Below are 27,873 nucleotides of genomic sequence, written 5' to 3' on the forward strand. Positions count from 1 at the left end.
AGGCCTGAAGAATGGGCAGCATCTGAGTGTTGGTGCTATTTCTTGAGATACAGAGAACCAGGAGATTATGGTTTGAATGTATTTCTTGAGATACAGAGAACCAGGAGATTATGGTTTGAATGTATTAGACTCAAGGAATTTTTTTTACACATGTGAAATAGATAGAGATGTCAAGTAGCTACTGAGATATATAACTCTGAAGATCAGGGGAAGATTGGGCCTGGAAATATAAATATGGAATCATTGGCTTGGTAAAGGCTATGGGACTAAATGAGATCTGCTTGGGGAACTTTACGTGAAGCCAGCTTACGATGGGGCCTGAGTGGAAGAGGAGATTGAGGAAGGGGTCAGTGAGGAAAGGAGGAATACCAGCACAGTGGTCTTACAGAAGCTGGAAGTGGAGTGTTTCGAGAGTGGGCAGTGCAAGAATGCTGCAGAGAGATCACATAAAAGAGAACAGAGAAGTGACCACTGGGTTTAGCAGCATAGGTCATAGACAACCTTGACAACAGCAATTTCTGTGTATACAGGAATAGAAGCCTGATTGTCATGGGTTTTAAAGTGAGAATGTGAGGCGAGGAAGTAGAGACAGCATTATAGATAAGACAACTCAAGAATTTGGGGGTGAAGGAGGAGTGAGGAGGTAATGGAGTCAAGAAAGTTTTTTCAAAGAAGGAAAATTCTAGAGCAGGCTTGCTTGCTGTTTAGTTTGAGACAGTAGAAACTGATTGTGCAAGAAAGATACTATATTATTTATGATGCCTTTGATAGAACAAGAGAAGGTGGAATTCAGAATCCTAGCAGAGGAGTTTGTGGGGTTTTTTTTTTTTGAGAGCAGGGACACTGAATTGATTGTAACTGGAGGAAAGTCCACGAGGACGAGTGAAGGTGCAGGTGGGTTTGTTGGTAATTGTTACCTAACCTCATGGATAGGTTAGGAAAAGTGAAGTTTGATGAGAGAGAATGATTCATTTGTATAACACTTATCTGTAGTTATACAGACCAGATCTGTAGACTTCTAGATGAATGACTGTTCCAGTATGTTATGTTCTTTGAGACTGAGATGTTATATAAACTAACATGTTTTGTGTCATCTGGGCTCATCTGGATATTTTGTTCTAGGGACAGATCTGGAAGCATCTTTGTTAAGTTTTGAAAAACTGGACCGTGCCTCACCAGACCTTTGGCCAGAACAATGTAAGTTTTTGGTTTCTTTATATCAGAATTAATGCAGGAGAACCAGTGCTACACTGAGGGAGATTTTTGAAGAGATATCATTTAAGTGTAATGGTTAAAATTGTAATTTTACTTCAAAGGGAAGACTCTGAATTCTGTGGTCTAATATTAAGAATAGTTATTTGGTGGTTTAATTTTTTCAGGACACAATGCAACTCAGAAGATGACAGAAAGCCTTTAAAAAATAATTATTTAAAAAAATCTGTAATACAGAGATATTAATGTATTTCCTCATCTCCTTCAGTCACATCCTTTTCACCTTTTTTATACTTACATAGTTAAGCAAATAAATATATTTTTTAAATTATATAGAGCGATTTTTTGGTTTTTCGTTTTTGGGGTCATATGTACATGGTCTGCAGCTTAACTTATTCTGCTTGGTAGAAGTAATTTATTAATAGATCCTTCCATGTTACACTAGATGTAGATATACTCTATTGTTTTAAAGTATTTCATTGTATAAATATACTATAGTTTATGTATTCAGACCCTATTTTGGAATCTAAGTTATATCCAGTTTTTGATACTACAAATAATTTAATAACGACTACTCTCGCACAAATCTCTCTGGGCACATGGAAGAGAACAGCTGTGTATGAGAGTTGCTCATTTACTCATGTACTACCTGACATCGCCTGTTACTGATCTTTATTATGTTTAGTTTGTGTGTCCCTAAGTGAGATTAAACATCATTTTAGTTTTAAATACTTGTTTTTTATTTTTATGTTTTTTTATGTGGTTCTTCCTGTGAGATATTTAAATAAACAATTGGATTGGCAGAACAGCGTACCTAAAATGGAGATTGAAACTTTTATTTGGTAAGAGACATTGTATCTTGCCACTCCCCCATTCAGCTAATTCCTGATCCTGCAAAGTTTCACTGAGGCATTATTTTCTCTGAGAAGCTTTTCCTGTCCCCTCAGTCTGATTTAGATTTCCTTCTTTTTTTTTTCCTTTTTTTTTTTTTTTTTTTGGTGGTGGCAGTAGTAGGCGGGGGTCCTTCCATCTTGGAGCACTTAAATAGTACTGTAGTTACTGGTTTATTCTCACCTTCTCTCCCAGACAGTAAGCTCCTTAAAGAGGAGGCTGTTTGCTTCTTCTTATTTGAATCTTCTTTGTCTGGGACTCTAAAATGTTTATTGAATAAATAATATATTATTTTTCTTTTTAGTACCAGGTGTTGCTGAATTTGCAGCCTCTTTCAAAAGTGTAAGTAGTATTTTACTTACCTAGTAAAGTTTATTCAATGTTTTGCTCCTTGGTAAAGGCTCATTATTTCTTTGTTTTCAAGAATAATGTTATAGTCTTTAAATCACTTTGTAACTACAGCCTGGAAATCAGTTTATGTTATTATCATGTTAATTGATGGTAATGTTTTCCCCTGTCCAAGTGCCCTATTTTAGCATTTTGACCTTTGTCTATTAGCCTCTTTTCTTAGCTTGAATGCTCTCACAGTAAGGCAGCTGACATATTTAATATAACACCAGCATTGTATTTGCCCAAACTCCGATCTGCAGCTGTTCTCTTTAGTCTGTGTGAGGCGTTATAACCTTAACTTACACTTCCTTAGAGGATTTTTGAAGTTTCTCAGTGGCTCTTCAAAAACTGAAGGAAGACATCCATTAGAACCATAACTTTTCTCTTTCTAGAGGACCGGGCACTGCTAGGTGCTGTGTGTAGCTTATATATTCCCACAACCAGGAGAATATGATTGTAATACTATTTACATGGTGTTTACCATGTGCCAGGCACTGTTCTCAGCACTTTAAATATATTATTTTGTCTTCACAACACCGTATGAGGCATTTTACAGACAAGGATATAGGCACAGAGTAAGAAGGTTACCCAGGGTTACGGGCCATATGTGGCACAATCAGACTGGGAACCCGTTAGTCTGGTTACTAGCGTCCATACTCTTACCACCACACTTGGAAGCATTTTGGCCCGATATTAAAAGCACTGATGGCAGAAACACTTGGAAGAAAAGTTATTTGCCCAAGTCCTAGTAGCAGGCCAGGATCTGAACACAGGATTTGAACACAGGCCTGTCTGATTGCAAAGCCCATGCTCTTTCTGTTAAACCATAACATGAGCGATTCATAATGTAAAGCTCACAGTACCGTGCTATATGTTTAGCATTCTGTACTCGTTATTAGAGTTAAAAGTACTGAGTTAAATATTAAGGCCCCTTTGGGCCTGTGACTTTCAGGTCCATGAAAGTATTTGTTCAGAGGGAGTTTGACTTTGTAGCCTCTTTTCATTTTTTTCAAGAGCTAGGGTTGTGTGTAAGCAGGCCTCATTAGCATTAGCAGTGCTTCATTAGCATGTGGAGTTTAGAATAGTGTAGGGCTTTGGAGTCAGACACACTTGGATTTGAATCCTGAATCTGCTTCTTAATTATTTGTCATCTCAGCAACTTTTCTGATATTTTTGAGCCTTAATTTTCTCGTCTGAAACTACCTCATAGGATTCTTAGTGCCATAATGCATGTTAAACACTGTGCAGAGTACCTGGGACATAAGAAACATAATTGCTACTAGTCAGTAGCTATTAGTATTAAATCAGCTTCTGTCTCGTTCATAGAGCAGAAAGTACCTGATTTCATTTTTTTTTTTAAGATTTTATTTATTTTTTTTAGAGAGAGGGGAAGGGAGGGAGAAGGGGAGGGAGAGAAACGTGGAGAAAAACAGGTCAATTGCCCCTTGCATGCCCCCAACCAGGATCTGGCCCACAACCCAGGCATGTGTCCTGACCAGGAATCGAACCAGCAACTTTTCAGTTGTGGGAAAATGCTCAACCTGTTGAGCTACACCAGTCAGGACTGATTTAATTTTTTTTACATTCATACTGACTATCTAGTTTAGTTAATTGTATATGGTAACAACTAAGTATTTTGGTCATAAATAAGTAGTTTTAAAATAACTTTTGTTAGAGTATGTTATTTTTTGAAAATTTGGTGATCTACATCTTTCTCTAGAAGTATGCACAAACATATTGAGTTTTATTTCTAGGGGTTCAGGGTCATCCCAGGTCCCCTGCTATAATGTATTTCCTGAAATGGTGAATTTGACCTAGAACCTTCTGGAGGAGGTAGTATAGAGTGGTGATTCTGAACTCATACTACATGGATTTTGAGTTCTGGCTCACTAGCCGTGTGATCTGAGGCAAGAGATTTATAATCTTCCTGTACATTAGTTTTTTCATTTGTAAAATGAGAATAATAATATCTGCTTCATAGGGTTGATTAAATGACAATGCATGTAAAGTGCTTTGCTCGTCACATAGTGTTGGTAAATTTTTTAAAAGAACAAGGGCTCAAAGCTGAAGTCGTGTTTCCCAGCTGTGCCCCTGCCTGCACAACAGAATTGGCAGCGTGCAGTTGTGGAGCTTTAGCAATACACGTGCAATGTTTCTTGCTCTGTTCTCTCCACTGCACCCTGCCCCCGCTCCTGATATTTTAAATCAGAGCGCCTGGGCCATGGCCAGGTCATTTTTGTTTGTTTGTTTCATTTGTTTGTTATATCCTAGATGATTCTTGCTTGCAACTAGGATTGAAAACTCGCCCAAAGCTATTCTAAGAATGGGCTCTTTGAAATTTTGTAAGTTCACTTTCTGAAATGAGAAGATAACTTAAAATTCTAAAGTTTTCTAAAACATCTATCATAAAATGAAACTTTAAGCGTTGATCATTACAGTGATCTTACAAATTGAGGATTTTCTCATTCTCAGTTCTTCGTTATATCTTTGCCTCTGCTAGACAGTGCTATCTACCGGGTATTGTTTCAAACATTTCAGTTGGAAGCTTTCACCAGAACTGAATTTCAAGTAGTTTCTTTTTATTTATTTCTTGTTATTTTGAGAGTATGTTTATTAAAGCTGGGGACAGTGAAACGAAAGAAGGGCTTAGGGTAGAGGAAGCAACAGGAGAGAGTCTAGGCGGGCTCTGCTTTGACTCCCTAGAGTCACTGTAGGAAAGAAGTGAACCATGCTGGGCTGTGTGATTTCACTGAGAAGTAAAAGTCATAGTGACAGAAGTGACCCAGGGTGGGGCTGCATTTAGCACACTGAAGAGTCACAGGTTAGCTGGGATGGGCTGCTGCTGCCCACTGCTCCCCTGGTTGCAAGTCTCGTGGGGGGCCCTTTGAGTTTAGGAGAGAAAAGTAAAAATGTACACCTGAGATGGAAGAAAAGTAGGGGGCGTACTCTAGAGAGAACCTGCAACAAGTCATTTTTTTTTTATTGCCATGCTAACCCATTATGCTTAAAACAATAACAGTAGTCAGACCTAATCCTTCCACAACCATTTCTCTGAGACCAGCTCTAAGGATGAGCAGTATTATTTTGTAAGGTGACTGTTTATAGGCTATATCTGAACCTGGAGAAATCTGAGTTTTAGAAGTTATAGTTTGGCACTATTTTCAAACAACCTGAATGCTGTGTGGCAAGCTACTTGTAAGAAGGAAGAGTAGGGTCTCTTCTCACTTTGTATGTATCTGAATGGATATATTCTTATTTTTTGGCAGCCTATTACTAGTTCACCACCCAAATGGATGGCTGAAATAGAACGTGATGACATCGACATGTTGAAAGGTAGCTATGCCGAGGGCCTCTTACTTTTACCTGATATTTATGCTGCCCCACAAACCACCTTCCTAGTTGTTCTTTCAACTTTCCCTTAAAAGTGTTCTTAGCTTCAAACTGCCTTCTTAACTATTCTTGTTAATAGTTCTTCATGTCTAGATTTCTTTCTTTACTTTCCCATGTGTAGAAATCCTTCTAATTTAGGACCTGCTTGTAATGATTTCTTCTGCTACTAAATTCCTCTGCTATTACCTTTAGGTCTCTTTTGTTTGTTTGTTTGTTTTTTATTTATTTATCTTTAGAGGGGAAGGGAAGGAGAAAGGGAGAGAAATATCAGTGTATGGTTGCCTCTTGTGTGTCCCCTGCCGGGAACTGGCCTGCAACCCAGGCATGTGCCCTGACTGAGAATTGAACCACAATCCTTTGGTTCACAGGCCCGCACTCAATCCACTGAGCTACACCAGCCAGGGCTACCTTTGTTTTGTATAAAGCTTGCAGTTAACAAAAAACTCACATAAATATTCTCATTTAATTCTCACAAAGGTTCTGTGAGTTAGGTATGGTGATATCTACAATTCAAAGGTTAATAACTTAACCAAAATTGGATAGAGTGAAAAAATTTAAACTCTTATTTTTTTAATTTTAAGTTTAGTCTCTTTCCACAATAAACAAGTGCCTTATTTAGGATTTACTGCCATGTATTGTTGTCAGTACTGTTAATTGACAATCCCTTACTAGGTTAAGACCTGTCTTTTATTTCAGTACTGACAATCTATCCAATCAATTTCTCCCATAAAGCGTACTAAAGTAGTGAATGTTGTCATTTGATAAATGACTCGGAACTAAATCACAAGTGGAAATTTAAATTAAAAAACATTAATTTTCCTTGATTTTTGCCCTACTTTATTTATTTATTTTTAATCATCCTCTGGTGATAAGATTCATGATGATTGTGAAGTAATAGACTGAAATGAAGATTAAAAATCTTGGACTCTTATGCTATTTAAGCAACTGAACAGGTCAAGAAAGTCTGCTGTTTGTGCCAGACATTGACGATGAGTATGGCATGATGAGTGAGAGAAAATAACAGCTTTATTTGATTTCAAGGGTAATTCATTGTACTCCACAAAATGCTTAATTGCAGATTTCCCTCCTCCAGCCATGGAAATAATAAGTCTTAAGGGCATGTTGAGTTCATTGTTCTAATGTCCCAAACAGACGTTTATAAACTTTGCTATCAGTGTGCATTTCCTAAGGAAACTTTACATTTTTAATAAGGGATGATAGCATTATCTTCCATGTATGTTGACCCATGTCTTAAACCTAAAAGGAATTTCATGCTGTGGTATTTAAATGAAAATCTGGGAAAGTAAGTTTTTATTTCAAGTACACCGTCTTTTATAGGTATTTGATTTGAAGGGAAAGTTTGGATTAATATTCATTTTTGTTTTCTCAACTTAGGGAAATGGGGAGCCACACATGTTTTGTTACTGTTTTATTGTTCATTGCAATAATGCAGACTTAATCAAAGACAGTGGAGACAGTGTCCGTTTTGTAAGACGGGTCTTGTCTGTGGGCTTTCTCAGTGCTACGTCAGGTCCCAAGGTTTCGAATTTTAATGGTATATTCATTTTGCATGATAGGCAGAAGGAATGTTATAAGAAGATCCTTAGGATAAGCACATAATTTACTGTTGTGTTTATGCCTACTCTCTTCTCATAGTGGGTCAGCTCATCTGAGGCATTTTGCAGTAGTGGGAAAAATTCACTGCGGTACATGTGTGTATGTGTGTGTAGGGGGAAAGGTTAGATGAGAAAAGAAATAGCTTTATTTTCTGCTTATTTGATAGAAATTAAGCTTAAAAACTTTTCAAAACAAGGATTCCCAACTCGAATGAGTTGTTACTAGAGAACAGTGGGAAGAAATGGTATTGAAATAAATTACTCTGTTTCAGAACTGGGGAGCCTCACGACAGCTAATTTGATGGAGAAGGTACGAGGCCTACAGAACCTGGCCTATCAGCTGGGGCTGGATGAGTGTGAGTACCCAGGTCACATTTAATCAGGGTTGTCTATTGTGTATTTCATGGTGAGTTCTAGCTGCAATACAGAAGGTATCTTTATTATGTTTTATGAAGGTAGGAAGCCATTGTAATTTATTTTTTGTATTTTGTTTTTTAAAATACATTTTATTGATGGTGCTATTACAGTTGTTCCATTTTTTTCTTCCCTTTATTCTCCTGCATGCCCTTCCCACCAGCATTCCACCCCACCCCTTTAGTTCATGTCCATGGGTCATACATATAAGTTCTTTGGCTTCTCCATTTCCTATACTATTCTAACCTCCCCCTGGACAGAGAGACTAAAATAATGACCTTATGTACTACAACCTGGCTCTAGTAGTAGTAGTAGTAGTATACTATTCTAACCTCCCCCTGGACAGAGAGACTAAAATAATGACCTTCTGTACTACAACCTGGCTGTAGTAGTAGTAGTAGTAGTAGTAGTTGTTGTTGTTGTTGTTGTTGTCAACGTGGCCAATCTGTTGACTTACACCAACCTCCCAACCTCCCGTGATTATTTTAAAGCAAATTTCAGGCATCATATTACCTTACGGTCAAATAACTTCATATATGGTTGAAAAGACAAGGACTCTTCCTTCCTTCTATTCTCTTCTCTTCTCTTTTTTCAAAATATAACTACAATCCATCGTTATGCCTAAAAAATTTTAACAAACTTTCTCAGTGTCATCAAATAGCTGATCAGGATTCTGATTTCCCTGGTTGACTCATAATCATTTTTGTACAATTAATTTGAGTCAGGATTTGAATACTATTCATATATCATATTTTGTTGATAAGTCTCTTTTAGTCTGTCATAGTTCTGCCTCCCTTTTATTTTCCCTTGTCATTTATTAAACCTAGTTATTTGTTCTGTGAAAGTTTCCGTATTCTAGATTTTGTTGCTTACATCCGTGTGGTAGTGCTTAGTGTGTTCATCTATGCCTTTTTACTTCCTGGTAGTTAGAAAAGGTGTTGTGTACTTTCATCAGAAGGTATATTATGTCTGTCTCTCTCTGTGATGTTAAGATTAAATAGTTGATAAAGTTATTGCTAGCTTTATATATAGCGTTTATTGTAAAATTCTCCATCAGTCTTAAACCTGGAATTTTATCAGCCTTGATAACTGCCTAGGTCCACTATTTTATTATAGGTTGCAAAATAGTAATATTCTAATTATGTCATCCCTTTTGATTAGCTAGAATTTTTCAGTGATGGTTTTTATCTTATCAACTGTTATTACATTGACTAAATAAATGATTATTTCTTTTTATCAGTTTTTAGAATGTGTCAGTTACTTAAGCATCAGTAAAGTCTATTATAATGGCTTTCCACTGACTCAGAAACTTATTATGGATTCTTTTAGTTTTAGTTTTTAATCTGCACAGTTAAAACCATTATTGTTTGATGTATTTCTAAAACTTAAGGCTTTGAAATTGGGATGATTTGATGTCACCTAATGAGCCATCTGAAACACTAAAACAAAATTCTACAACAGAAATGCTGATTTCTGCCAGAAAAGTCCCATGAGCACAGCTAAGATTTTTCAAAATTATTTTCCAGTTCAAAATTCAGCCTTATTTAAACTTCTGTGGCAGTGCTTTGCAACTGATTTCATTTTCCTTGATCATAAGGAATTAGCTGACAAAGAAAATAGTTTTTAAGTTTGGAATTGGAAAGAATTACATTAATACGTATCAGACTCCTTGGATACAGTCTCTCTTTGTTTTATTGTGTATAGTGTATTTGCATAAAAACAAGATGACATTTACTTGGTACCCTAAGCTGGTATTCGATGTCTCAATCCTCTTTCCTGCATTAATTGAGAGGATGACATGGATGAAAAATAAGCAATAGGAACTGATGAATCCCCAAGGACCGGTGATCCTGTTTTCATGCAAATATCTGCACTGACAAAGATAATGGAAAGCAAAAAAATGCGAAAAATATTTGTCCTCAAAACATGACTGTTTGTCACTTCCCAGAGCATTGTGAAAACGTTAGTATGAGGCTGATAGTAACTTGATTGTGTCTTTAAAAAGACAACCTCTGCCCGTGATTTGGTACATGATTATGTCTTAGATAACCCTTCTGGTGTGCAGATTTGTGAATGCAGTAATTTTTGCATAGGCTTTTATAGCTTTTTATGCCTGGGGCCTCTTGGCTTGATTTGGGCAGTTAATTTATATGAAACTCCCATGAAATATGTAGAAATACAAGAAATTGTAAACTACCTTATATAAAGGATTCCATTTCTTTTGCTTCCATCTGAGCTCATCGTCCTTCCTGTTGTACTGGAACTGCTGGAGTCCCTTCTCACTACCTTATCCCAGTCTCTTGTTTGCCACTACTGGAGTAATTTTTCTAAAGTATCATTTCTTCTGCTGACCTTTGCTTGTAAGTCATTAGTAGTGCTTCATTACCCATATGATAAATTCAGATTCCTTTGCATGGCATTCAAAATCCTTTACTCTCTGGCTCTAGCCTATCACTGGCCTTCTTTCCTACTTCACCTAAACACTGTGCACCATTCCTGTTTGACATATTCACTCTTCCCAGAGCACTTTACCATCTTAATTTTCTTCATGCTATTCCTTTTTCTCAGAGTCCCCCCTGGGCCTGTTTCTAATAGCAGAACTTTTATTCATCCTTCGTTACTGTGCCCAGTATTTGCCTCCTTCGTCAGCCTTTCCTTTTCAAACTTGATGTGAAAAGTGAACTCTTCTTCAGTGTCCCAAATTACTCTAGTTTATTTTGTATGGCACTTTTCCCATTTGGCATTTGGGGAGATTTTTGGTACATGTCTTGTCTTTTGGATTGATGATAAGTTAAGGATCATATTTTGGGGCTTTGTAATCCATATATAACTTGGTATATAGTAAAATGTACAGTATGTATTTTCTGATTGAATGAATAATGAACTACAGATGCCTTCCAATGAAATGACAGAATTTTTCTAATGAAATTCATTGACTTGAAACTGAAAAGTTACCAAATTCTGGAAATTTTTCATGAGCTGTTTCTGGACAGCTCATGATTTAATGATGAAAAGTAATATTTGAAGGTCTTGTAATATCTGGAATTTTTCCTCTTTTGACAGAGGATGATCAGCCACACATAGTAAAGATAGTATGAAGCTTGTTGATACTGGTTTGGTTTTATCTTACACCCAAACCCTACTCATTACTATTATGACCTGGGCATGATCCGGACTTAGTTATGTAAGTTGCACAGTACATAGCTTGCTTTATTCTAAGGCCCATTGAACTGTTATGAATCTTAATGAATACTACTGATTCTTTGCAGTTTTTACCTTTAAAAAAATTATTCCCCTGTCACTTAAGGCTACAGACCTTTTTAGTAGTCATTCAGGTAACCTACTAAAGATGTTTTAGATGGGAGTATTGCCATCTAAATGTTAAGATCAGTCATGAATGTGTATGTCTTTCTCTTTACTTACATATTTTTTAATTTCTTTCGACACTATTTTTAGTTTGCAAAGTGTAAGTTTCATACTTCATTTATTAAAGTGTACTTACATAAGTCCTGCTGAAATAAAATCTTATGTTATCATTTTTTATTTTGCCTTTATGAGGCTAAAATCATGACAGACTGACATGAACAATTATGAATTTTTAAAAATTAGTCATTTTTTTCATGTATTATAAGTGAAATTATTTTCTTAATTTCATTTTCTGTTTGCTCATTGCTGCCATAGAGAAATACAATTAATTTTTATATATGTATTTTATATCCTGCAACTTAACTCATTTTTAGTTCTAATTGTGTTTCAGTAGATCACTTAAGTTTTTCAGTACACTAAATTAGGTCATCTGCAAATAGAGATAGTTTTACTTCTTCATTTCCAATATGGATATTTTATTTCTTTTTCCTGTCTAATTGCCCTGGCTAGGAAGTCTAGTACAGTGTTAAATAGAAGTGGTGAGAGTGCACATACTTGTCTTCTTCCTAATCTTGGGGAGAAAGCATTATGATGTTAGCTGCGGGTCTTTTGTAGATGCTCTTTGTCAGGTTAAGGAAGTTATCTTTTATTCTTTGTTGGGTGTTTTTTTTATCATGAAGAGGTATTGAATTTGATGCATTTGTCCTTGATTACACTTTACCATATACTATAAAATATTAAACAGATTGAGACTTCCCCATTTAAACTCGATATTTCATCCCAGTAATCTAATTGATGAAGTTGAGTGTACTGGAAACTAATTGATACAACTTTCTTTGGTGGTAACACCAAAGAAAAACTTATGCTTCGAGCTAGCCTGTGTTATAGTAGCCTTCTCTACCCTCTAGGCATGTAATTTTTGAAAAAGTGGCTGTTTATATTTAGTAGTATGGGTAAAATTCTAAAGGACATTCACTTTTAAAATTTTTTTATTTTAATCTATGAAGGAGCGCAGGGAGAGAATAACTTGCACTCTTATACCCTGAATATTCTTCACTGTGGCTCGACATCAGAGTTACTTGTCTGGCTTACTTTATAATAAGGTCTGTTCAGTCCTACCTCTGTCTAATTTGACTGGTTGAAGAGAAAAATCATCTAGCCCTGAACCTCTAGATGGCAGCATGAGTCTTACTGTACTACTAGTTTTCCTCTACCACTGTCTGTTGAACTGCTTCTTTTTCTCCTTTTTTTAAACTCTCCCTCCCCTCACCCACCAGGACCTAGAACTGCATTTCTGATTTAGATACAAAATTCTTATGACTGTCTAACTTTATTGATGCCTTGTTTGATTTTTAGCATTTTGTTTTTATTTTCATCTCTCCATCTTTTTTCCAAACAATTTCTTGAGTAATCTGTATTTTGTTTGTTTGTTTTTTATTGAATTTATTTATTGGGGTGAGATAGATTAATAAGATTATACAGGTTTAAGGTGTACGATTCTATAATACATTATCAGTATATTGTATTATTATTATGTGTTCACCAGAAAAAGTCAAGTCATCGTCTGTCACCATTTTGCTCCCCCCTTTACCTTCTTTTACCTCCCCCACCTCCTTTCCCTCCAGTTGTCTATGTCTGTGAGGGGGTTTGGTTTTGGTTGGTGATAGTGGTGGGTTTTTTGCCTAAGCCCTTTACCTTTAACACTGAGTCCCCCAATAGCACCCCCCTGCAACAACTGTCCATCTGTTTTCTGTATCTGTGAGTCTGTTTCTATTTTTTTTTTCCATTAGATTACACACATAAGGGAAATCATATGGTATTTGTCTTTCTCTGACCGGCTTACTCCACTTAATACTCACCAGGGCCGTACATGCTGTTGCAGAAGGTAAACTTTCCTTCTTTTTTCACAGCTTCTTATTCCATTGTGTAAATATACTACAGCTTTTGTATTCACTCCTGTACAATGGGTACTTGGGCTGCCTCTGAATCTTGGCTGTTACAAATCGTACTACTGTGAACATAGGGGGCATATATCCTTTCTAATTAGTGTTTTAGGTTTCTTCAGATATATTCCTAGAAGTAGAATCGCCGAATCATAGGCAGTTCCTTTTTTAATTTTTTAAGGTAATTTCATACTGCTTCCACCAATCTGCATTTCCACCCACAGCACACAAATGTTCCCTTTTCTTCTTGATAGCCATTCTGACCAATATGAAGTGATAACCCATTATGGTTTTAATTTGTATTTCTCTTTGTATTTAGTGACATTGAGCATCATTTCATACGTATATTAGCCCTCTGTATGTCCTTTCTGGAGAAGTGTTTATTCAGGTCCTCTTCCTATTCCCATCTCTTAATTGGGTTGCTTGTTTTTTTAGTTGAGTTATATAAGTGCTCTATAAATTTTGGATAACCCCTTATCAGATATGCCATTGGTGAATACGTTCCTCCACTCAGCACATTGTCTTTTCATTTTGTTGATGGTTTCCTTTGCTGTGCAAAAACTTCTTAATTTGATGTAGTCACATTTGTTTCTTTTTCTTTTGTTTCCCTTGACCGAGGTGATACAGCAGAGAAAATACTGTTATGAGCAGTGTTTGAGATTTCACTGCCTGTATTTTCTTCTAGGATTTTTATGGTTGTAAGTCTAGCATTTAAGTGTTTAGTCCATTTTGAATTTGTTCTTGTGTATGATGTACGAAGGTGGTCTGGTTTTATTTTTTTATTTTTTTGCACATATCTGTCCAGTTTTTCCCATACCAGTTATTGACTGGACTGTTTTTGCCACCTTTGTCAATTATTAATTGATCATAAAGGTCTTGGCTCTCTGTTCTGTTCCATCCACCTGTATGTCTGTTTTTATGCAGGTATCATGTTATTTTTTATTACTGTGGCCTTGTAGTATAGTTTGGTATCATGTAATGTGCTTCTTCCAACTTTGCTCTTCTTTCTCAGAATGGAGTTGGCTATTCAGAGTTTTTTGTGGTTCCATATAAATTTTTGGATGATTTGTTCTAGTTCTGTGAAATATGCCATTGGTGGCTTGATAGGAATTGCTTTGAGTCTATAGATTGCTTTGGGTAGTATGGGCATCTTTTAAAAATTAAAAAAAAATTTTTAAGGTTTTTTTTAAGTGAAAAAACTACTACTACTTGTTGCTTCTTGTATGTACCCTGACTATGGATCGCACCTGAAGCCTTGGCATATTGGGATAGCATACTAATCAACTGAGCTACCTGGCTAGGGCCTTCCTATGGTTAATTCTCCCTATCCATGAACATAATATGTGCTTCTATTTATTTGTATGTTCTTTATTTTCTTTCCTAGAGTCTTATAATTTTCTAAGTAGAGGTCTTATACATCCTTGATTATATTTATTCTTAGGTATTTTATTTCATTTTTTGCGCAGTTGTAAATAGGCCAACATTCCTGATGAACATAGATGCTAAAATGCTCAACAAAATATTAGCAAACCAGATCTGGCAACATGTTAAAAAAATCCTATGTCATGATCAAGTGGGATTTATTCCAGGGATGCAGAGTTGGTGCAGTATCCACGCATCAGTAAATGTGATATACTACATAAGTAAAAGGACGGATAAGAACCACACGATTATGTCAATGGATTCAGAGAAAGCATTTTATAAAATCCAGCACTTTTATGGTAAAAACTCTCAGCAGACTGGCAACAGAGGGAACATACCTCAATGTAATAAAGGCCACATATGACACATCCGCAGCTGACATCAAACTCAATGGGCAGAAATTACAAGCATTTCCTTTAGATCAGGAATAAGACGAAGGTATCCACTTTCACCATTCTTATTCAGCATAGTACTGGAGGTCCTAGCCACAGTAATCAGACAAGAAGAAGAAATAAAAGGCATTCAGTAAGAAAGGACGAAGTAAAATTGTCATTATGTGCAGACGACATGATACAATACATAGAGAACCCTAAAGATTCCACAGAAAAACTACTAGAACTGATAAACGAATTCAGTAAAGTAACAGGATACAAAATAAATATCCAGAAATCAGTTGTATTTTTAAAGGAATTTATTTACTTATTTTTAGAGAGAGGGAGAAAGAGGGAGAGAAACATTGATTGATCGCCTCCTCTTCACATCCCATTTGGGGACCGAACCCACAGCCCAGGCATGTGCCCTGACTGGGAATCGAACTGGTGACTTTTTGCTTTGTAGGACAACACTCAACCAGCTGGGCCCACCTGAGCCACACTGATCAGGGCAGTTGCATTTTTACACGCTAATAATGAACTATCAGAAAGGGAGAATAAGAAAACAATCCCATTTACACCAGCAGTGTATATTTTTGATGCTCGGAGTCCTTTCATTTCTCTGTTGTCAGAAATAACGTTTTGCTTTTGATTAAAGAGATTGGTATGTGAAAATTCTCAAAATGTGATAGTTTAATTCATTATCTTCTGTAAGACCCTCAAAATGGATTCAGTGTTCTCATTTTATCTTGTTCTGTTCATTGACTCTGTTGGTATTGTGTGATATTAGACAATGTCTCAGTACATTAAAGCAGGAATGGTAGCTAAAATTGATAAAATAAACTTTAAGTCCTTCGAGAAGAATTTAATTGTTCAAAAATGAAGTTTTCAGGTGTGTAGCCATTTTGAGTGCTGAAATAATAGCAAAGGTATGAAGCGTTCATTTCAGTGACTCTGCCTATTTATTTCCTGCAAGGCTCTGTAGGGCCTATGAAGATAAATAAAACAGGATCACTACCCTTGTATAAATTAAAATCTAGTAGGAAAGGGAGGTAAGACAATTAAGTAAATGATTCTTCATAGAAGGTAGAAGAGATAAGCTCCCCAAGAGTACAAGGAACTGGGAATAGGGGAGAAGAGGGCACTTACATTAGATTGCTGTAGGAGTGCCAGATAAGTTCATCTTATATGTCAGCATGGACTGATAAGTAAGGATTGCCTAGGTCTGTTTAATTGAGAAGGATTTTGAGGAGTCAAGATTCAGCAGTCAGTGTTGTCTGCTATGGACAAGGAAAAGGGGCGTGGTAGTATTGCTATTTCTGGATTGTTAGAAATATACGTTCAAGAACACATAGGATCTGGACACTTGGAAATGAGAAGGGACCATATTCCAAGAGGAATGGGGAAAAAACAGCCAAGTTTGAAAGAACCGCTATGTTCAAGGAACAGTCCGTAAGGAGCCCAGGTTATATTAGGGGTCATTAGAACTAAAACTAGGAGGGAGATAAGTGCCAGATCGAGGAGGGCCTTGAACTGTAGGGGGTGACGAGTTAGACTCATAGGTTATAGGGAGCATGTGAAATGTCTTTTGAATGTCTTAATGACTATAATATTAATTATATGTTCACTATAGATGTTTCACGAGATAGTTTACTAAAAGAGACTGGACCACAAATCTGTTTATTGTAAAGATGAAGAAAAAAGTAAAAATAACCTAGCATTACCAATAAGAGATAACCGCTACTGACATGTGATGTATTCGCTGGCCCTCCCTTTTCCTTTTATGTATGGACGTGTGCCAAAATTCCTGTGTGCCCATGCATTTAAACAGACATCTCTTTTTTTAAAAAGATTTTATTTATTTTTAGACAGAGGGGAAGGGAAGGAAAGAGAGAAGAAGAGAAAGAGAAAGAAAGGGAGAGAAACATCAATGTGTGGTTGTTGCCTCTCGTGTGCCCCCTACCGAGGACCTGACCCGCATCCCAGGCATGTGCCCTGACTGGGAATCGAACCAGTGACCTGTTGGTTCCCAGGCCAATGCTCAATCCACTGAGCCACACCAGCCAGGGCTACACAGACATGCCTTTTAACATAAATGAAACTAAAATCTGTGTATGTAGTTTTAGCCTGTACATACTTTTTCATTCATTCTACCATAAGCATTTTTTCTGTGTCATTAAAATTCATCCACTGAAAATTTCTGAGTAGGGAAGTTGCGTGCCTTTAGAAGACAGTAGTGCATGTAATGGAATAGAATAATAGAGACAGGAAGCTGGAAGCTATTGTGGGAGTTCCAGCAAGGAGAATGGAGGGTTTGACTGGTGGCAGTGAGAATACAAAGAATTCACCAACAGCAGATGTCTCAGGTCTCTCAGTTTCAGGAGTAGGTAGGTAACTGCCTGGATAGATTTTAAGGAGTAGTTGAAATGAAGAGTTTACCATAATTTTTTGAGCCTGGTTAATGACAGGGAAGTTGGGAGGAAAAGAGAAATTTGCTTAAAAAAGTCACCTGTCATGGATGGTGCGGCTCAGTAGATTGACTGCCAGCCTGCAAACCCAAAGGGTTGCCAGTTTGAGTCCTGGTCAGAGCACATGCCTAGAGGTTGCGGACCAGGTTGCAGGTTGGGAGCTCATGAGAGGCAACTGATTGCTGGTTTTCTCCCTCTCTTTGTTCCTTTCTTCCCCTCTCTCTAAAAATAAATAAATAAAATCTTTTTTTTTTTTCTAAGAAAAAAATCACCTAATTCTTTTTCTTAAAATATATTTTATTGATTATGCCATTACAGTTGTCCCATTCCCCCCTTCATTCCCCTCCACCCTGCACCCCTCTCCCCCACCATTCCCCCTCCTTTAGTTTATGACCACGTGTCTCAATTTCTTTAGACTCTATATTTCCCATACTATTCTTGCCCTCCCCCCCATCTATTTTCTACCTACCATCCATGCTACTTATTTTCTGTACCTTCTCCCCGCTTCTCCTCTCCCACTCCCCTGTTGCTAACCCTCCATGTGATCTTCATTTCTATGGTTCTGCTCCTCATCTAGCTGTCCTCTTAGTTTGCTTTTCTTTTAGGTGTGGTTCGTAATAACTGTGAGTTTACTGTCCTTTCACTGTTCATCTTTTTTATCTTCTTTTTCTTAGATAAGTCCCTTTAACATTTCATATAGTAAGGGCTTGGTGATGATGAACTCCTTGAATTCGACCTTATCTGAGAAGCAGTTTATCTGTCCTTCCATTCTAAATGAAAGGTTTGCTGGATAGAGCAATCTTGGATGTCGGTCTTTGGATTTCATCACTATCTCTTGCTGCTTCTAGGATTCTCTCCTTCATTTTAATCTTGGGTAGTGTAATTATGATGTGCCTTGGTGTGTTCCTTCTTGGGTCCCACTTCTTTGGGACTCTCTGAACTTCCTGGATTTCCTGGAAGTCTATTTCCTTTGCCAGATTGGGGAAGTTCTCCTTTATTATTTGTTCAAATAGGGTTTCCACTCGTGGCTGTTCCTCTTCCCTTTCTGGTACCCCTATAATTCAGATGTTGGAACATTTAAAGATGTCCTGGAGGTTCCTAAGCCTCTCCTCATTTTTTTGAATTTTTGTTTCTCCATCCTTTTCTGTTTGGTCATTTTTTCCTCCTTCTGGTCCACTCCTTTGATTTGAGTCCCAGTTTCCTTTTCATTACTATTGGTTTCCTGTGCATTTCCATTCATTTCAATTAGTTTAGCCTTCATATGTTCCTCTAATTTGTGACTAAAATCAACCAGTTCTGTGAGTATCCTGATCACCAGTGTTTTGAACTGTGCATCTGAAACTTTGGCTATTTCTTCATCGCTTAGATTTATCAGCTCTGGGGCTCTGAGTTGTTCTTGAGCCATGTTTTGCTCTGTTTGTGCGTGTTACATATGAGGAGCGGAGCCTTAGTTCACCAGGGCGGTGCCACCCAGGTCGCTGGTTTGTGATGCTGTATGTGGGGGCAGGGTCAGAGGACAATAGCAGTCCCCTCTGCCACTTCCTGCCACTGGGGCCTGCACGGTCTGTCTCACCGCTTGCTCCTCCACCGGTTTACCGGCGCACAAATGTGTGACCACTGTCAGCCCTCGGTGGGTCCGCCCGCTTCTCCACACCTGGGATCCGCCCACGGCTGCCGGCTCCTGGGTCTCGCACCCGGTCAGTCCAGTGGATCTTTCCTGCCCGACCCCACTCTGCTGCTGGCTCTGCCCCTCTTACCGGTTTGGCTGAAGGGTTCGTTGTTGTCAGACTTCTGTATAGTTCAATTTTCTGTGGTTTGACTGCATTTTTGTTGCTAAAACTGTTGTTTTTAAACTTGGTTGTGCGAGAAGGCACAGTGCTTCCACCTACACGTCCATCTTGGTGGAAGTCCCCTCACCTAATTCTTTTTACATGTCCCTTAGTAGGCAGGCACCTTAATTTTTGTAGTAATAAGTAAAAGCCTTTGGTATAGGTGGTGCTGTCAGTGGAATTAGAGCAATGCTCTTATTAAGTTTAGTCACATCATCTGGGCAACAGGAAATGTTTTAGATAGTTATTTTTTTCTTAGAGAAATGAATTTGTGAAACAAAATATCCGTGACTTCCCAAGTGGGTTTAGAGAGTCCCTATACTCTTTGGCAGATTATTAAGCCTCTAAATTAAATAAATTACTTTGGTATATAGTCTTCTTATATAATAGTACTTTTTCATTCAGTTACCTATCTGTAGCTATTCAGGAAATTGTTATGGCCTTTATATATAGTAGCCAACCAAATCTTTATTAACAGGGAAAAAGTTTCAGAAGTTTAAATTTGAAGTGACAGTAATTGGCCTAAAATATTTGATGTTGATGCATCTATTAATTAACAGTTCTATTTGGGTTACATGAGCACCAGGGTAAACTCCTCCTAGGAGTGAAGACTGCATTTTTCATGTAGTTGGAGACTTGTGGGCTCTCTAATGGAGGATGAAATACACTGCCAAACTGTCTTCCATGAGGGCACTGCCTACCCCTGCAGCCTTGCTAACGCCAAGTATTGTCTTTTTTAGAAGTCACTGCCAACTGGATATGCAGAATATTAGTATCTTCTCATTTAATAATTTTTATTGTATTTTTAAATTACCATTTAGTCCCCTCATACCCATCTCTGCCCCCCTGTAATAAGTATACCATTGTCCATAAAACACTATTTTTGTTTTAATGTTCATTTCTTCTCTTGTGAAAATGAAAGTTGTTCTCATGTTTCTTGATGATGTCTATTGACAAGGACTGGAAATTCAAGAAAGTGTGAATTTTAATTATTTTAACCTGAAAAGTAAAGCGAGGAAACTTGATAAAAGTCCATATGGCTCAGTGGGTTGAGCATTGGCCCATAAACTGAAAGGTTGCAGGTTTGATATGTGGTAGCCCGGGTTGAGAGTTCAGCCCTGGTTGGGGCATGTGGGAGAGACAACCAGTCTGTGTTTCTCTCTCACATTGATGTTTCTCTCTTTCTCCCTTTCCCTCTCTCTAAAATAATAAATAATTAAAAAATCAACCTCTAGTGTTGTAATTTGCATTTCTCAAATGTTAAATGAAACTTATTTTTGTTTTCTGCATTACTATACCATCTCGCCATAGTCATTAGCATGGCATCCTATTTAAAAACTCCTAGATTTTATATTGTATTACTACCACTTGGAAGAGATCGAGGTTATTTCTTATAATTAGAAATTATCAATTTAGCCTTAAGTATTTTATTTTTAAAAATATATTATGATAATGGGAAATAAAACATGCCATTATTTTTCATTTTCCCATGGTTGACAAATTAAGATACACAAAGCCTCAAATTACCTTCAAAGCCTATAAGCACTCATATTTTTTATCCATTAATCAAGTTATTTCATAAACCTAACATTGCCTCTGAAATGGCTTTACACACAAAGAGGATTTTATCATTAAATGCTTGCAGTATTTTATTCCCTTCTGAATTTTTTTTGTGGAGGGTGGGCAAGGATAGAAGAAAGTGGGCAGAGCATAAATTAATTTAGATGAAGTTGGTTTCAAAGTAACATTCTGCATAACTCTACAAAATATATGATAGGTAAGAAGATGTACATAATGAAATAAAGTTCAACATTAGGGGAATAACCAAGTGAATTATGGTACACCCATATAGTAGAAGACAATGTAGCCATTAAAAACCATGTTATAGCCCTGGCTGGTGTGGCTCAGTGGATTGAGCATAGGCCTGTGAACCAAAGGATCGGCCTTTTGATTCCCAGTCAGCGCACGTGCCTGGGTTGCAGGCCAGGCCCCCAATAGGGGGCGAATGAGAGGCAGCCACAAATAAAAAGTCATGTTATAGCATTAAAGAGCATTTAATGACAGAAAAATGCTCATTATATGAAAGGATAATTGCAAGTGAAAAAATTCAGAACACAAAATCAGCAATTTCTTTTGTTTTGAGATCATGGCTTAAACAAATGACTGAAAGGAAATACACCAATATGTTTCAATGGCTATCTTGAGGGATTTTTTCCTTTAAAAATTTCTGAATTTTCCCACTGCTAGGATTATATCCTAAGAATCCTAAAACATCAATTTCAAAGAACCTGTGCACCACAATGTTCATAGCAGCACGATTTACAATAGCCAAGAGTTGGAAGCAACCTAGGTGCCCATCAGTAAATGAATAGATCAAAAAATTGTGGTACATATACACAATGGAATTCTATGCAGCAGAGAGAAAGAAGGAGCTACTACCCTTTGCAACAACATGGATGGAACTGGAAAGCATTATGCTGAGTGAAATAGGCCAGGTGTTGAAAGACAAATACCATATGATCTCACCTTTAACAGGAAGCTAAACAAAACAAACAAGCAAGCAGAATAAAAACAAAGGACACTGAAATAGAGAACAAGGGGACAGTGACCAGAGGGGAGAGGGAAGGGAATTTAAGGGGGAAAAAGGGGAGGGATTTGGAGCAGCAAATAGGAAGGACACAGGGACGAGAACTAAGGGGGGTGGAAGTGGGAGGGAGGTGGGGAGCACAGGGTGGGGGGGGTGCCTGGGATGGGAGAAATAGACAGAAAACTGTACTTGAAAAATAACTAAATAAAATTATTAAAATAAAAAAAATTCTGAATTTTCCAACTGTCAGCAACGGACACATTCTATTCTGTTGAGTAAAAAACAAAACTAAACTAAAACTAAGGAAAAATCATATGCCATTCTAAAAATAAAATTAGTTTCTTTAGAAGATCTACTTTCTACTTCCCTGGGCAGTTAAAATTTTAAATTCTCCTATGGACTGGTTTTTAAATAAAAATGACTATATCCAATAATAACAATGGATCATTTTAAGCAGGTAATGAGTAGCAATGTAAAAGTTAATAACACTTGTTTTCCATCTCTAGCATGTTTTTCTAGAAGTAGAAATTGGGAAACAAAAGGAGTTTCCTCCTTTTGGGAGGAAGCTTTTGGGTCAAGAACCTCAGAGGATCTAGTTGGTGCAAGAGGCATCTTTTCATCACCAAACACTGGCCAGGATGTTCAAGTTTTATGTTTTCAGCCTTTCTTCTATAGTCGGAGAACTGAAATCAGTATTAACTACTCAGTGGGAGCAAAGAACTATACAGGGGTGTTCAACATGCAGCCCACAGGCCACACTTGGCCTAGGATGGCTATGAATGAGGCCCAACACAAAATTGTGAATTTACTTAAAACCTTTTTTTTGCTCATCAGTTTTCATTAGTGTGTGTGTATTTAATGTGTTGCCCAAGACAGCTCATCTTCCAGTGTGGCCCAGAGATGCCAAAAGTTTGGGCACCCTGATTCTGTCAGTCTTTTTATTTTTTTAAATATTTTATTTATTTATTTTTAGAGAGAAGGGAAGCGAGGTAGAGAAACACCAGTGTTTGGTTGCCTCTTGCACACTCCCTACTGGGGACCTGGCCTGCAACCCAGGCATGTGTGCTGACTGGGAATTGAACCCATGACCCTTTGGTTGGTAGGCCTGCGCTCAATCCACTGAGCACATCAGCCAGGGCTGATTCTGTCACTCTTAAATGAAACCACAGCTGTTCGGTTGATAAGTAAAATGGACCTAATAATTTTTTCCCCTTTGGCTTAGAATATAGTTTTCATATGACAAAGAGGAGAACCAAATAATTGCAATAGGTATGCATATGAGTTGAGTTTCTTTCCAGACATTGGGTATAAAAGAATGACGGTTTTGCCCCTAGAAAAAGTAATTGGCATTTTCTGACTTTTTGTTCATTTATTAGTTTAGTTTTTGATACTCCAGAGATTTCAACAAAATCAAAAACGTTTTTAAGTGTAATGTCAGCTCTTTTTTTTTTTTAGTTTTTTTTGTTTTTTTTGTTTTTTTTTTTTTTTAGTTTTTTCCACTGGTTTGTGTTAGAAATATGATCAGGGAGGGTGGTGATATCACATGGAATTTATAGATGATGACAAAGCACTTTGCTATAGGAACTCTAGAAAAATGACTTTTGATATGTAGAAGAGAAGTATATCTAACCTTTAAGTTTAAACTAAAAACTTGGCAAAAGCTACTAACATTTGGCATAACTGAAAAAGATTGGAGAAACATTAGAAAATATGATTTTTTTTAAAGGAAGGACTTTTACATTTAAATGTAGGAAGTCTACATTTAAAAATTGACTGGTTAATAGTGAAGAACTTCTTTGAGAGAATAATTGAATTTAATAGGTTGAAGTTCTGGATATAGAATACAAAGTGAAAAGAACACAAATGAGATTTCAGGTGATATAAAAATATTCCATTGTTCTATCATTTTTGTTATTTAATAACAAAACTATAAGTATAAGTATATAAACTTTAAGTATATTATACTTAAAAAACTTAAGTATAATATACATAAAATACACATTACAGTGTACCTCTTAATGAATTTTCATTAAATCAATATTGCCATGAAGCCTTGACCAAGAACAGATCAAGAAATAGAACTTTTCCAATATACAAAGCCAGTTTTTAGAAATCGAGTCCTAGACCTCTGGTGTTACAAATACAGACACAAAGGTCTAAGGCCTCAGGGCAGCTACACAGCTCATTAGTCACAGAACCAGGAATCTGGATCGTGCTTTATGAAGAGGGAAGGATAAGTAACATTTTTTAGCCTGCCGTGTTTCTTACATGTGGTTTCCTGTTTAATTCTCAGTACTGTTCAATGATGTTCATATGAATAGATGAGGTAACTAAGATTCACAGAGCTTCAGTAACTTGCCAAAGTCACACAGCTCATTACTTGGAAAGCTGGGACTAGAATCCAAGTTTTCTAATTCTTAATCCAGGGGTATTATTGCTTCTGAGAATAGTAACAGTAGATATGTTACTTGGTTTCACTCAAATACTTACTTGGTAAAATATGATTTTTTTTCTTTTGGGAACTGGTTAATAAAACTCTGCCTCTCTTTAACAGCTCATGTTTGATACTGGACACCAATCTGACACTTAAGAACTTTAGGAACTTTTATTAGAAGCAAAAGCAGATCAGAGACAGTGTCTCATGTGTATGGGGGTGAATAGAATTGAAATCCGTGAGCTAGATATGAACTCCTTTTTCTGTGGTAGTGATGTCTGGGTTGAAACTCTCAGTATTTTCTTAAAACCATTTTTACTCCATGGAGAATAAAATCTTAATATATAAAATGAAAATGACATTTGAGTTCTCTGAAGTGTAAAATGGACCTTAAATCATCAAGGAGTCAAGTAGGGACAAAATCGAAACCATGTCAATTGCATCCTACATATTGCTAAAAAAATTCTATTAACCTTTGTTTCTTGACAGACTCAGAATTTCAAAATCATATGAGAGCTAATTTGGTTGAAATGTCATTCTATAGAGACGCACAAAGATTAGTATTGACCTGTGTATGGCTCTGTCTACACTCTTGGTTTGGTTTAGTTATGTAGAAGTTAGTTAGTAAAATTTCTGTTCTGTGATACTGCTTTCCAGAGAGATCTTGTGTTTGGGTTGATGTTTTTTAAATCTGTTAATTTCATCTAAAGAATTGGGCGGGGGGAGTGGGGGGAGAGTACAGTAGGTGATAGATTCTTCCTTTTTTCTTTTACAGGGGACTTTATAATCTTATAGAATAGACTGCAGCTGGGTTAAACTCATTTTCACCGGGGGCCACATCAGCGTCATGGTTGCCTTCAAAGAGCCGAAATAATTTTAGGACTGTATAAATGTAACTACTCCTTAAGGAATTGAAATTACATCTGGCCCTTTGAAGGCAACTACAAGGATGATGTGGCCCCTGGTAAAAATGAGTTTGACACCCCTGAAATAGAGGGTCCAACAGTTAACTTATATTACTCTAGTCTTCAATGGTGGTGATCTATTAACATCGTCTTTAAGAAATGTACATTATTGTTTATCTTGGTATTTTTTTTTATTTGCTGCATTAGAACAAGAGTTGCACATTAATAAGCACTTATAAATTCTAGGAAAGTCTGGGGTTTTGATTTTCATTTTTCATTTAAATTTTTCCCTTCCCTTATGTAGTAGCCTTTGTGGCTAAATGAATGTGAAAAACAAAGTCGGGTAGTTGAGAGCAGGATTGCTGAAGCCACACCATTTTTAAGCTCACGCAGAGATGGTTCAGAAGAGTGTGGACCATTAATGAACTCAGTCTACTATCAAAAAACAAGTATTACCAGAAATAATTCTTATTCTAGTATCAAACATAACAGTCCTTTAAAATCTCTGTTGGAATGTTGAAAAGAGATCAAATGAAACCTTCAGAACTGTTATTTACTGAGGAAGAAGAAACCTCCAATTTTATTCATCTATTGTAGCTCCACTTTCTCATTTTAATGCTCTGTCCACAGTGGTGACGGTAAAGATGTCCTGCACCTACAGAGATGGCAGTAGGAGACGGACATAACCTTTCCATTTATTGCTTGTTGCAATTTGGCCTGTTTTTAGACAGAATTGCTCTGTGGGTGCTTCTAGTGGAGAGCGAAGGAAATCAAGGTAGCAGCAAGAAATCAGAATTTACACATGGCTGTGAATTGGCTAATTTTCACATGCAGTTAGTTAAGAAATGATTACAGCCAGAGGAGTCATGACCTCAACTTTTCATCAGCTCCATTGGATTGTGCTTCAGTTTGGAAATGAAGGAGGTATGCGGGAAGTTTTAATTGTACCTGTGTGATTTATCCCTAGTCAGCTCTTTAATTTCTTCTGGCTGTCTGAGGTTTCCGACATGCTGTAAATTTCCCCAAGTTTTTCATTATCTGCAATTTCTTTATGACTCGTGAATCGGAGTGGAGAGAGTGTGTGGATTTACAGCAGAGATAAACATGTCCATAAAGTCTATATCTGTGTCAGTAATTGTACTGCTGTCAGTGACTGTCCTGTTTTACAGGCCTCTCTTGGGAAAGGAACAGACTTCGCTACCTGCAGCACTGAAGTGCTTGCTTTGATTTGCACTAACTTGCTGGGAGATTAGGTGGGAATGGTAGGATAGGAATTGATACCGGACTGTGGCCTCTCTTGTTTGTTTAAGGTCAGATGACTTTGTGTTGGATACCTAAGTGTAAAACAGAATATGGATAATGTTTGTAAGTGAAAACGTAACATACTGATATGGTGGATGTGAAAAATCCTTCTAACTTCATTTTATACAGGGCCTTTTTGCTACTGTTGATCAACTTGGGTCTTTTTTTCATCTTTCCATTTTCCTTTTCTTAGAATTGAAACAGGATTTCTCTTTTAGAACATTCATTCCTCCTCAAGAGTGGGGCCAGCTGGAGTTTTGATGACAACCACATCATCTATGAATGGCTCTTTCCTGATTGCCAGAAGTGGTGTGAAGTGAATGTGCTCTCAGTACATTTTTCACTCATTTACTTCCCGACATGCCAAGCAGTGTTCTCCATGGAGTAAGCTTGTGAAGTTACACTGTTACCTTATTCTGGTTTGGGAAAACTTCTAGTATATGGCTTACTAGGTCCCATTTAACAACCATACAACATAACCCCAAAAAATCAACCACATAAAATCTCAAGTCATCCTCATAACTTGATGCTATAAATTCCCTATTTTGTTTTATGAATTAACAAATTGTTTTCTTTAATGAATGCCGTGTTGAAGTGCTTGACATCCTTTTTTTCCATTCTGTCTTTTATCTATTTTATACATTCTAATTGTATGCACACTAAGTTTGGACTAAGTTCAGGAGTTTTACCTCTGTGCCTATTCAATTTGTTAAAAGTAGAATGAGATGTCTAGCTAGGTCTGGTTATAGAAATAAGCTTTCTGATTGCTCAGGTTGAAAGGCTTGCTAATTCCTAAGACTGTCTCCTCTCAGAAAATGGTTATTTTGGGGCAGGGGGAGTGGAGTATTCTAACTCTGCGGGGGAAGCATTTTTGATCCTAGTTGAAGGGAAAAGAGTTTATGGTTGTCTGCTTCTGTTTCTCCTGCTGTCAGCTGTCGAATTCAGTAAAAACAGCAGTTTAATTAGCCAACAGGCCCACAGTGTTGGAGGATAATGGCATTAACAAAGAAGAGAGCAACACAAACAATTATTGGAATACAGATTTGTGTACCTGCTACTCTCTGATACAGCTCCACAGCGAGAACTGATAACTTTGTATTAAAGTGTTAACATACCAGTAGGTGGGGGAGAATGATTTGGCAACATGTCTCCAGATTGGAAAAGGACAGGTAATTTCTCAAGGTAAGGACTGTCCTTAATCAAGCTGAGAATGAAATCTTTTTTTTTTAATTTACTTATTTTTCAAGTACAGTTTTCTGTCTATTTCTCCCATCCCAGCCCAACCGGCCCTGTGCTCCCCACCTCCCTCCCATTTCCACCCCCCTTAGTTTTT

At 37.1% G+C, this 27,873-nt stretch overlaps 1 protein-coding gene and 1 non-coding gene across 3 annotated transcripts in view; both read left to right on the forward strand.

Annotated features, from left to right (window-relative positions):
- The window catches only part of LIN52 (lin-52 DREAM MuvB core complex component), a 92,970-nt gene that overhangs the window by 3,265 nt on the left and 61,832 nt on the right, over window positions 1-27,873 (forward strand). Inside the window, exons 2-5 of one of the 2 annotated variants that reach the window (XM_037128054.2) lie at window positions 1,123-1,197; window positions 2,408-2,445; window positions 5,760-5,826; window positions 7,772-7,855. In XM_037128054.2, the coding sequence (XP_036983949.1) occupies window positions 1,123-1,197; window positions 2,408-2,445; window positions 5,760-5,826; window positions 7,772-7,855 (264 nt within the window). The remainder of the gene's footprint in view (window positions 1-1,122; window positions 1,198-2,407; window positions 2,446-5,759; window positions 5,827-7,771; window positions 7,856-27,873) is intronic. The other variant, XM_037128064.2, reaches the window with a different exon arrangement.
- LOC119036591 (small nucleolar RNA SNORA69) lies at window positions 11,403-11,503 on the forward strand. Its single transcript, XR_005080034.2, has one exon. It is a non-coding gene; the product is annotated as a small nucleolar RNA SNORA69 (small nucleolar RNA).

This window comes from Artibeus jamaicensis, unplaced genomic scaffold (genome assembly GCF_021234435.1).
Source record: "Artibeus jamaicensis isolate MK-2021 breed Jamaican fruit bat unplaced genomic scaffold, CSHL_Jam_final contig_851, whole genome shotgun sequence".
Lineage (NCBI taxonomy): Eukaryota > Metazoa > Chordata > Mammalia > Chiroptera > Phyllostomidae > Artibeus > Artibeus jamaicensis.